Source organism: Takifugu flavidus, unplaced genomic scaffold (assembly GCF_003711565.1).
Source record: "Takifugu flavidus isolate HTHZ2018 unplaced genomic scaffold, ASM371156v2 ctg457, whole genome shotgun sequence".
Lineage (NCBI taxonomy): Eukaryota > Metazoa > Chordata > Actinopteri > Tetraodontiformes > Tetraodontidae > Takifugu > Takifugu flavidus.
Window position 1 is genome coordinate 6896 of NW_026622074.1, and position 11102 is coordinate 17997.

The 11102-nt window shown below is 47.2% G+C and overlaps 1 protein-coding gene across 4 annotated transcripts; it reads right to left on the reverse strand.

The window, feature by feature from the left end:
• Positions 1–3407: 3407 nt before the first annotated feature.
• On the reverse strand, positions 3408–10868 carry LOC130520635 (interferon-induced very large GTPase 1-like). Of its 4 annotated transcripts, XM_057024335.1 has the most exons (5): positions 10848–10868; positions 9798–9863; positions 9068–9634; positions 8630–8667; positions 3408–8519 (listed from the first exon to the last, which is right to left on the reverse strand). In XM_057024335.1, exons 2-5 carry the CDS (start codon positions 9814–9816, stop codon positions 3774–3776), a joined length of 5370 nt encoding a protein of 1789 aa, XP_056880315.1. In that variant the 5' UTR covers positions 9817–9863; positions 10848–10868; the 3' UTR covers positions 3408–3773. The 4 variants fall into 4 exon arrangements, with proteins under 4 accessions (XP_056880315.1, XP_056880314.1, XP_056880316.1 ...); XM_057024334.1 differs by lacking the exon at positions 10848–10868 and having other exon boundaries at positions 3408–8522; XM_057024336.1 differs by lacking the exons at positions 9068–9634; positions 10848–10868 and having other exon boundaries at positions 3408–8522.
• Between the last annotated feature and the right edge of the window lie 234 nt (positions 10869–11102).

Below are 11102 nucleotides of genomic sequence, written 5' to 3' on the forward strand. Positions count from 1 at the left end.
TGTCCCTTCCCCCTCACCGGCCCTATGATTGCCCCATCGACCTCCTCCCCGGGGCTCCCTACCCCACGGGTCGACTTTACAATCTCTCCATCCCAGAGAAGGAGGTGATGCGCAATTACATCACAGAATCCCTTGCCTCTGGTATCATAAGACCATCTTCATCCCCCTTAGCAGCAGGTTTCTTCTTTGTGGCCAAGAAGGATGGCGGCCTGAGGCCCTGCATCGACTTCCGCAAACTTAACAACATCACCGTTAAGAATAAGTACCCTCTTCCCCTTATGAGTTCCACGTTCGAGCCTCTCACTCATGCCCGGGTGTTCACCAAGTTAGACCTCCGCAACGCTTACCACTTGGTGCGGATCAGGAAAGGGGACGAATGGAAGACCGCCTTCAACACTCACCTCGGGCACTTCGAATACCTGGTCATGCCCTTCGGCCTCTCCAACGCCCCCGCCGTCTTCCAGGAGTTGGTCAACGATGTGCTCCGAGACATGATCAACGTCTTTGTGGTGGTCTACTTGGACGACATCTTGATCTTCTCCCGCACCATGGAGGAGCACCACCAGCATGTTCGCCTGGTCCTCCAACGGCTTTTGGAGAACCGACTCTTCATTAAAGCCGAGAAGTGCGTCTTCCACTCCGCCTCAGTGGGGTACCTCGGCTACATCGTGGAGGAGGGGCGGGTGCGCGCAGATCCGGCCAAGATCCAGGCGGTGGTGGAGTGGCCACGCCCCACCGACCGCACTCAGCTTCGCCGGTTCCTTGGGTTCGCCGGGTTCATCCGGCGGTTCATCAAAGGGTTCAGCCAAGTGGCTGCCTCTCTCTCCGCTCTCACCTCCACCTCGCGCCCTTTCACCTGGACACCGGAGGCTGAGACCGCCTTCTCGGCCCTCAAGGACAGGTTCACGACGGCTCCGGTGCTCGCCCATCCAGACCCCGCTCGGCAGTTCATCGTCGAGGTCGATGCTTCGGACGCGGGCATCGGGGCAGTCCTCTCCCAGCGGTCCGAGGCAGACCAGAAGATTCACCCATGTGCCTACTTTTCCCACCGTTTTGATCCGGCTGAACGAAATTACGATGTGGGCAACAGGGAACTTCTGGCGGTCTATGGAGCCTTGGTGGAGTGGAGACACTGGCTGGAGGGAGCAAGACACCCGTTCCTTGTGTGGTCGGACCATAAGAACTTGACCTATGTGAGAACGGCCAAGAGACTCAATCCCAGACAGGGCCGCTGGGCTCTCTTCAGTCGGTTTGATTTCACCCTCACTTTCCGTCCAGGTTCCAAGAATATCCGGGCTGATGCCCTCTCCCGCCAGTTTCCGGAGGAATTCCCCGGCGCCCCCAGGGACCCTGACACCATCGTTCCCCCGGCCCGGGTCATAGGGGTCATCTCCTGGCCGATCGAGACGGCCGTCGAGCAAGCCCAGAGAGACGAGCCAGATCCTGGGAACGGGCCTCGGGACCGAATGTTCGTGCCTTCCTCCGTCCGGCCGCAGGTGCTGGAGTGGGGCCACTCCAGTTGTTTCGCCTGCCATCCTGGCGTGCGTCGGACGGCGGAGTTTGTGCAGCGGCGCTTCTGGTGGCCCAACCTCCAAGAGGATGTTTGGGAGTTTGTGGGCGCCTGCACGGTCTGTGCCCGCAGCAAGGCCTCCCATCGCTCGCCAGCAGGCCTTCTGCACCCCCTTCCCGTCCCCAGTCGACCCTGGTCTCACATAGCCCTGGATTTTGTGACGGGCCTCCCCGTCTCGCAGGGGAACGACACCATCCTGACCATTGTGGACCGCTTCTCCAAGGGGGTCCACTTTGTCGCTCTCCCCAAACTCCCTTCTGCTGCAGAAACTGCTGAACTCCTGGTCTCCCACGTCGTACGTCTCCACGGGATCCCCCTTGACGTGGTCTCTGACCGTGGCCCCCAATTCACTTCTAGGGTGTGGCAGGCCTTCTGCAAGGGGATTGGGGCCACGGTCAGCCTGTCCTCTGGGTACCACCCCCAGTCCAACGGACAAGCCGAACGGGCCAACCAGGCTTTGGAGGCGGCCCTGCGCTGCGTGACCACCAGCAATCCTGCCTCCTGGTCAAGTTCCTGCCGTGGGTGGAATACTCCCTCAACGCCATGGAGAGCTCTGCTACTGGTATGTCCCCCTTTCAATGTTTCCTGGGCTACCAACCCCCTCTGTTTCCCCCAGCAGGAGCTGGAGATCGCAGTGCCGTCTACCAGGGCCCATCTCCGCCGATGTCGGCACATCTGGAAGACTGCCCGCAAAGCCATCTTGCGGGCCACTGAGCAGTCCCGGCGTTCGGCCAACCGGCGAAGGAGGCCGGCCCCAGCTTACCGGCCTGGCCAGAAGGTCTGGCTGTTGGCCCGGGACCTCCCCCTCCAGACCTCGCAGACTTCCTCCAGAAAACTGAACCCCCGCTACATCGGTCCCTACACCATCTGCAGCATCATCAACCCCTCTGCAGTCCGTTTGGATCTCCCTGCCGCCCTCAAGGTTCACCCGGTCTTCCACGTCTCGCTCATTAAACCCTTCTCCACCAGCCCCCTGTCCCCTCCTGCTCCGACTCCACCTCCCCCACAGGTCCTGTCGGACGGAGAGCCGGTGTGGAGCGTTAACAAGCTGCTGGCAGTCCGCCGACGGGGAAGGGGCTTCCAGTACCTGGTGGATTGGGTGGGTTACGGCCCCGAAGACCGGAGCTGGGTGCCCCCATCCTATCTCGCTGACCCCTCCCTCCTCGAAGACTTCTACCGAGACCACCCGGATGCTCCTGGGCGGTCGTCCGGTGCCTCCCGTAAGGGGGGGGGGTACTGTTGTGACTCCTACTCTGGCCCCACCTCCTCCTGGGCAATCAGCTCAACCACCACCACCTGGGCCCTCTCCTTCAGCTGCACCCAATCCGCCCAAACGACTCTGCACCCATAAAAGGCCCCTATGCACTCAGGCCAGTGCTTGATCTTACTGATGTTTTTGGCAACACTTCCCGTTGACCCAGCATCTCTCCAGCTCCCCAGCGACTCCCTGTGTCTCCCTGCGTCTTCCAGCGACTCCCTGCGACTTCCAGCGTCTCCCCCGCTCCTCTGCAACCTTCCTAGCCCCTCTTCCTCCTCTGACCTCTTCCTCGGACGGATTTCTCCTGTCCTCTGGACACTTGGACTCCCCCACGGACTCTCGCCCCTGGATCTCGAACTTGGTTCGTCTGCCGCATCACGCACCTATAGTTTGTCTCGGCCTCTCTCATTTAGTTTCTTCCCTCCTGGTTTTTTTGCTTCATTAAACCTTCTGAGTTTACTTTTAATTCCCGTGTCTGTCTGCCTTCTTTGGGGTTCCGCCACACTTGACCGCCAGTCCTCTCGAGCGTAACAACAATTGCAAACTAGATTTAAAGTCCAGCAAATCAAAAGAGAGGAATCTCTTATCTTTCTTTAATGAAGCCAAAACATTTTGCCTTTTCATTCAAAGCAAAACATCATACATGAATTTTGAAACTCAACATTTTCGAATCATTTTGTCACATCCTGTCACTCAATTTACATCCAATTTTTATAGAATTTACATAGAATTTTTTCAAGACATTGTCATAGCAACACTTCTAAAGCAGGCTTTATATGAAGAATGTATACTGCTGTAAAGGGAAACAAAAGTATTTTGTCAGCAGTTTTCTCTTCCCTTCCACTCTGCATCAAAAGACTGGAGAATAGCTTCATGCTCAGTGTTGCTGTTGCTCCAAGATTTCAACCAACCCTCCAGTTCTCCACCATAGGCTTGTGTTTGAGGCTACAGTTCATCCAGACTTTTGATGGCATCTTCTTTCTTAATTTCTCCCCAGTTATTGGGGATTTCTCCATCCCCAGTAAAACGTAAGTCGTAGTGCTTCTCAAGCTCCTTTTGAAATCGATAGGTGAACCATTTCCAAAAAGGCAGCAATGATCCATCAGAAGTAATCTCCCATGAGGCACATTCCTCTCCAGCTGTTTGATATTGTTTGAAAGGTATGGTCACATCTGAATCATGATGAGGGTAGAAGGACTGGTCACTCGCAACCAAAGTTGTGCAGGACTCAACGACAAAAATTGTTGTGCCACGAAAACTTCTACCGTTGACCCCATTGGGTCTGTGAAAAGGGGCGCTGTGTTTGTCAGGACTGTGGTCCTTTACCGTGTTGGTGCAAACAGCTGAACAGAATGGACAAGTGACCCAGCAGCAGTTACACAGCTGGTCAATCAGGATCTGATCAGGCTGCAGCCTGTATTTCTTGATCTCATCAGGTGAGAGATCTCCCATCATCTCCTTGTTGGATGTGAGACCTGTTTCTATCTGCTCTTCAAGAAAGTCAAAATTGTCTATGTCACTGAAACCTTCACAACTAATACTCAATTTAACCTTATGCTCAGTCAGCCTGGAAAATTCTTTCACCCACATCTCAATGTTTCCTCTCTGTGTTTTTACTGCTTTTGTTGCATCGTGCAAAGCTTTTATCAGAAGCTTTGTGATGTTTTCAACATTCCTCCTGAGAATATTTTGTACCTTATCTCTATTGTCTTTGATGTATTTCTCTACTTCTTTTCCAATGAATGTCTCCATATATTTCTTCGGTGTATGGATGTAGGTCATGAAACCATCAAAGTCTTCATCCTCAGCCAACAATTTCATCATGTGCTTCTCCAGGTTCGTCCTGTTCCCATTGAACACTGGATGGTTACATCTCATCTCATCAGCTAGATTTGTGGCTGAGTCGATACAGGAGGCCTCGATGGTGGAACCCTTCAGTTGGTCACAGATCAATCCTCCAAAGACCACAGATGATGAGCTGTCTTTGCAGAAGGCTTTGAAAGCTTTAAAGAATTGTGGTTTCTTGCTTTCAGCATAAATGTATACATCGTTGCTGTGTTTGAATTTTTTGTGGGAGTCTTCGAGCCAGCTCTTTAATCTGTCACATACATACAAAACCAGCTTAATACTAAACTCTTTGTTCAGAGTGAATTTCTTCCCAGAGTGAAAGGCTTCCACTGCTTTTATTACATTTTTGCCTACTTCATGCAAGTATGTAGTATTATAGCCTGTTATTGCCACTTGTTTGGCTTGTATTGTTGTGAGAGCCTCTTCTTCAACGGCACTGATCAAGTCTCTGATCAGTTTCTGTTCCTCATTAGAAAGACCTCCTCTCATGAAAAATTGTTTAGCCCGTTTATAACCTTGCTGTACATAATTTAATTGGTCTTCGTCTTGATTATTGTGCTTTCTAGTCACATAACAGCTGTAATTTCCAGCCTCTGGGATTTCTTTGTACCTGCCGTTGGTCTTTTTTTGATTAATCATTTGCCATTCAAAACCGAGCTCCATCAGAACGACTGTTACATCTTCTGCTATGTTGATATTGGCAATCGGTTTTATGTGTGCTGTTAGTTCTGAAATCCATTCAGTCCAAAGAGAGTTAAAGTGTTTCTGAAGTTCCTCTTCATCTTTGTCCTTTAACGTCAGAGCGAGCTCTTTGCTCTTCTGTAGCAGGTTTTTCTCAAGCTCTGTCTTCCTTTCATCCAGTTTTTTACAAGCTTCTTTCTGTTGGATAACAGCATTTAATTTTTTAGCAACTTGCTCCACCATTCCATCAAGAAACTCTTTGATTTTGGTCTCAAACCGGCTTCGCCACTGAGCCAGTACTTCACTGTCTCCATCCTTGTCAAAATAATCTGTCAGACTTTTTGTTATTTTTTCCCATGCTTCGTTGAGTTGGTTATGAAGATCAGGGTGACTGATTTTGTCAACTGTTCCATTTTCAATTTTGACGTAAAGCTGGTTTTCAACAGCCAACATCTTGTTTCTCAGGGTCCAGGTCCAGTTCCCATACGCTACCTCAAGTCTTCTGTACACTGATATTTCATAAGTGTTCTTGAAGCTGAAAACAAAGTTTTCATTCAACAGAGCATTCCACAGGTCCTGAACTTTGCTTTTGAACTGTGATAAAGTAATCCCAGTGGACTGTGAAGCTCTAGAGATGATAAAGTTCTTCAGATCTTGGATGCTTTCACTGTAACCTGGATTGGGAGGAGCCATGGGTGGGCTTCCCTCCCACAACTGGGCAAAGTATTTGACATCTTCCTGCACATTAAATGAAATGACTCTACTGAAGCTTTGAGCGTCATAAACCTCCTCTTCTGCAGCTAGTTGAACCATCTTGTCCAGTTTTTCTTGCAGACGTCGCCTTCCCTCCATGCTCTTTTCTGCAGCTGCTACATCTGCAACATTCTGGTGAACAAACACACAGCTGGGAGAAAGTTTAACGACCTTCATCCTCATGAAAGCCTGGACGACAATTTGCAAAACATCTTGCATCTCAGAGGGGTTCTCTCCAAAGACGTTGATCAGTGTCATGTTTCCCAGACCTACGACAAATGTGGCCAGTTCATTGTCACGATGAAGAGTACTATCACCTGCTAGCTCAAGAGCACGAAGTCCTTCAGTGTCCACCACCAGAACATAATCAAACTTCAGGAGGTCCCTCATCTCGTCTGACACTTTGAGCAGCTGCATAAATGCACCTTTTGTGCATCTGCCAACACTCACTGCAAACTGTAATCCAAACATGGCATTCAGCATTGTTGATTTTCCACTGCTCTGGATGCCTAAAACGGACAAAACAAAAACTCTCTTGTCACCCAGTTTTTGGATGACTTCTTCTAAAAGTCTTGGGATCCATGTTATAGGCACATGACCTGCATCACCATCCATCAGCTCGATTGGGTGCCCTGATATCATCAGCTCTGCAGCCAGTTCAGGGTACTGGGACCAGTCTGTTTGTCCTGTCAGTGGTTGTTTCTGCAGAGATGCATGGGCTTCATAGATCTGACCCATTTCTCTATAGATGTGCTCCAAGCCGAACGTTGCTTTATGTAGTTTCTCTGATATTTGTTCAAGCTCCTGTTGCTTTGCTCTGAGCTGATCGGACTGCTCAGTTTTCTCTTTCAACATCAACACCTCTGACCATGTGCCATCATAGTTTTGGAGAATTGAAGAGACATTCTCTGTGGTGAGGTCGTCTATTAAGAGCTGGGTCCATTTCAGGAAATACTCTTTCTCACTGGGCGTCAGAGATGAGATGCCTTCAACAAATACATTTACAAGTTCACCACAAAAATTCCTACATTGAATTTCTCTAATTTCTTTCAGTTTCTGCTGCTTTTGGCTTTTATCCATCTCAGCTTGGTCTTTGAGGCGATACTGTTTCTTGTTTGTGTCACACCACTTCTGCCACATTTCACCTTGACAAGTGAGGAATTTCTCTTTAATCGCAGAAACATCACGTCCCTTGATTAAATCCATCACCTTCTCTGCAGCAGCTTTTCCCTTTTGGCAGGCTTCGTCTTCTTCATCCAGCCTGATTCCAGAGACCGTAGCCATGGACTCAAGCTGAAAGGAATCATGGGGTCCAGCTAGAATATTTTGAATGATTCTTTTCAACTCTTCAGAAACATTTGACTGGCCTCTGTCTTTCAGACCAATTGAATACTTCCCCTCCGAGAACTGAACAGTATTGGATTTCTCTTCAACAATAAGTAAAATTAGAGGCTTTGTAGACTTCATGAGGTCTTCGATAAACTTTCTGTCACTTTCACTCCGAGCAGAGATGAGAACAACAGTGACTGAGGATTTTTCACTCAGTATGCTGCGCTGCTTTTCCAGAAGCCGAGCATCACCGTGAAGGTTACAGAAAGCAGTGCAGTCAGTGAACGCATCGTTGGATTTACCAGCAGGGCAGTACCAGGCAATCTCTGCTACTCCTTCCATCAAATGGCGAGTTTTGGTGCTTCCCTGGCAGTCTCTGTGGTAGAAGGTGTTATGACGGCTGCTGATCAAATTGTTTATCAGCTGAGACTTGGAGAGCGACAGTGAACCCAGGCGGAAAAATGACACCATGGGTGTCTTGGCGTTGCAGATTGGCACAGTCTTCAATGTGACAGTGTTTGAATTATCTTGGTTTCCTGTTGTTTTCCATGTTTTCTTTATTTGTCTGAAAGTCCACAATGGACATTGGATATCCATCGTGACTGGGTCAGGAACAAGCAAAGGTAGGGCGTACTGACACTGGGATAATTTAGTTATTAGATTCTGCTTTAAAAAGCTGTCTGAGCAGTGAAAAAGTGCCATTTGTATGTCCATGGGATGCACACTTTGCTGTTTTGATTCACTACTGTCTGGCACACAAAGAAATGCAGCAAAAACATCTTTTTCTGCCTCAACAGTGCTGGACTGTGGAACAAGATCTGACTGTCCTGGATCTGGATCATCTTGTGTGATAGGAATATATCTGGCTGTGTAGTCTAACAACATCAACTTCTGTGAAAACATAAGAACAACATCCTTCTCACATGTGCCAGGCTCCTGTTTCAGAGGTGGACGTATTTTAAGGAAGTCAGCAGGAGTCAGCTTCTGTCTGTACTTGTCTTGAAGGCAAAGTCTTCCCAGGAGACTGGAGAATTCAGCTTCTGGTGTCTTCATAGTAGACTCATCAGACGACTTGGGCAGCTGCTACAAATAAGCAGAGAATTGTGCATGTTGTGAAGCCCGAGGTAGCACAATACTGCAGAATGTGAATGAACTGTTCCTGTGTCTGAATTTAGAGGTTTTTTTTTTACCTTTCTCCTGGTTTCATCCATAGCTGGATGTAAAGAATCTGAAACATATTTAAAATGTGATTATTACAAAGTCAGAACGAGATGAGACAGGAACAGTTTAACGTGATCTGAACCTTTGTTGATACTGACTTTATTACCATGTAATACATGTGTAACAGTGACCTTTGCAGGAGATTCAAGCCACAGCTTATTTTCAAGGCTCAACGAACGTTTGATTTACCTTAATGGGAAAGTGTCTCAATATTAACAGTCCAACCTGATTGTTGCTGTCCAAAATGGTGGATTTTCTGGCACCTCTCTTAAAATGTTGCAGTGAAATTTGAGATTGTTTTTAGATTAGTTTTAATTACATTGCTGGAGGGATTGTTTTTGCTGCTCAATGTAACTGAGTAATTTACACTTATTTCATCTCTCTCTCTCTCTCTCTGTTGAACTTACCTTGTTGATTTCCCTGGAACTCTGAGGACTTGATCTTGTCTTCTTCATGGGCTCCCTCACACTTGGGTCGGGTGTAACAGCTGGGATTATTTTCTTGGACCATGACGTCTACCTTTTCCAACAGTGCCAACATTTCTCTTTGGTCTGTCATACCTTTTTTGCATGTGTGGTATCTTTTGTCATTAAAACTATCGTCTCTTTTCAGGTTTGTCAACGCACTTTTACATTGTTCATCAGACTCGTGAGTCACAACTGTCAGCAAATATGGCAACGATTCCTCTCCAAAAGCTTTCTCTAACCACTGACGTCCTGCTCTATAAGAGCTTTCATGATGACTGTTGGACACCAGTAAAATAAAGGCATGAACGCCTTTATTCAACTGACACGTTTCACTGTTTTGGTGACCGAGCAGATTAATGACTGAGATGTGACGACCACATAAGTCGTACAGTCCCTCTGAAATCTGCTCCACATTTGCTTGCTTGTCATGGTCAAATAAGATGTTTTGTGATCCTGTCTTCATGGAATTGGTGTCACCAACTAACACAAGTGTGAGTTCAGCTGCCACTGAAACAAAATACACAGAGAACTTTGATCTTAATATATAGAAGAAAAATAAAATAAACTTAATAAATCTCAACTTTATATATTGACTTCAATACTTTTACTATTTCATCACTACACTGATGTAACTGAGGTGTACAATAGTTTTTAAAACTTAAAAAATTACCTTCATCACTTGAAGACATCTTGATTTTAGAATCCCATAAGTCCTGGAGCACCAGTGGGTCACCTCCTGTAAAATACAAGTTAACCTTTAAACAAAATTGACTTGTAACGTTCTGGTAAAGACCAGGTGGAGAGAAATGGTTCAAAAAGAGGACTGGATTTTGGGGAGGGAGAGCCTAAATACACAATAAAAGGTTCGGAAAAAGATGGGAAGTGGATCCACGTAAAGCTCGGTTCAACCGTTTCCCAGTTGGCTGTGGTTCTGGATGTCATTTATAGGCAGATCATGACAGTCAATTCAGTCTCATGAGAGATAGTTCAAGAACTATTTTTCAAAGTTAATAACACATCAGACTTATAAATAAATAAACTGAACAGAGTAGATTATTCAGCATTTGATCAGCAGCACTTAACGGCATTATTTGCACATTCAAATTCTGCCTCTGGGACACACATTTTATTAAAAAATAACTTCATTATATTGTTAGCTTTACTTTTGTAAATGAAAACTGTTAATTTTTTTTATTGTTGCAGGGTCACTGTCACTAATTTTTCAGTCTGCCACAGATCACCTCGACAAAGAAGGAATTTGTCTTTAATCTCAGAAACATCATGTTCCTTGATTAAATCCATCACCTTCTTTGCAGAAGCTTTTCCCTTTTTGCAGACTCCATCCGACCTGATTCCAGAGACCTCACCCATGGACTCAAGCTGAAAGGAATCATGGGGCCTCTGTCTTTCAGAGTAATTCTATACTTCCCCTTGGTGAACTCAACAGCATTGGATTTCTCTTCAAGAATAAGTAAAATTAGGGGTTTTGGAGGCTTCACAAGGTCTTTTTTATGTAGGCTGATAAACTATGTTTTTTATATCTTCCTCACCTGCCTTTGACCACACATATTATATAGAAAACAGTAAATCTCTACAATCAATCTCTTTTCATCTTTTCCAATTTATGCCATTCTTGCTCTTTAGGATTTCAAATTCTGATCATTCAAGACTAGTTAACCTAGTTAAGATAGTCAGATAAGCAGAAAGCCCATGTTGTCACATAAAAGTTTCCACGTCTCCAAGGTGAAGCCGGTCGCTGAGTCGGATCTGGTCCCCCCCTCCCCCCCGTGTTGTGGATGGGGGCCTGCCGACACAGTCCGGAGCATCCTGGACGTCCGTCACCGAGGACGAGAGTTCCAGTTCCTGGTCGACTGGGAGGGGTACGCGATCGTGGGTCCCCCGCCGTTTCATACTGGACAACAGCCTCCTCCGAGACTTCTACTGCGCCCACCCGGATAAGCCTGGGAGGGCGCCT

Coding starts and splice junctions, on each gene's coding strand:
- LOC130520635 (XM_057024334.1), bottom strand. Junction 8,668..9,067: donor GTTCCAGGGAAATCAACAAG/GTAAGTTCAACA, acceptor AATATGTTTCAG/ATTCTTTACATCCAGCTATG. Junction 8,523..8,629: donor TGGATGAAACCAGGAGAAAG/GTAAAAAAAAAA, acceptor GCTTATTTGTAG/CAGCTGCCCAAGTCGTCTGA.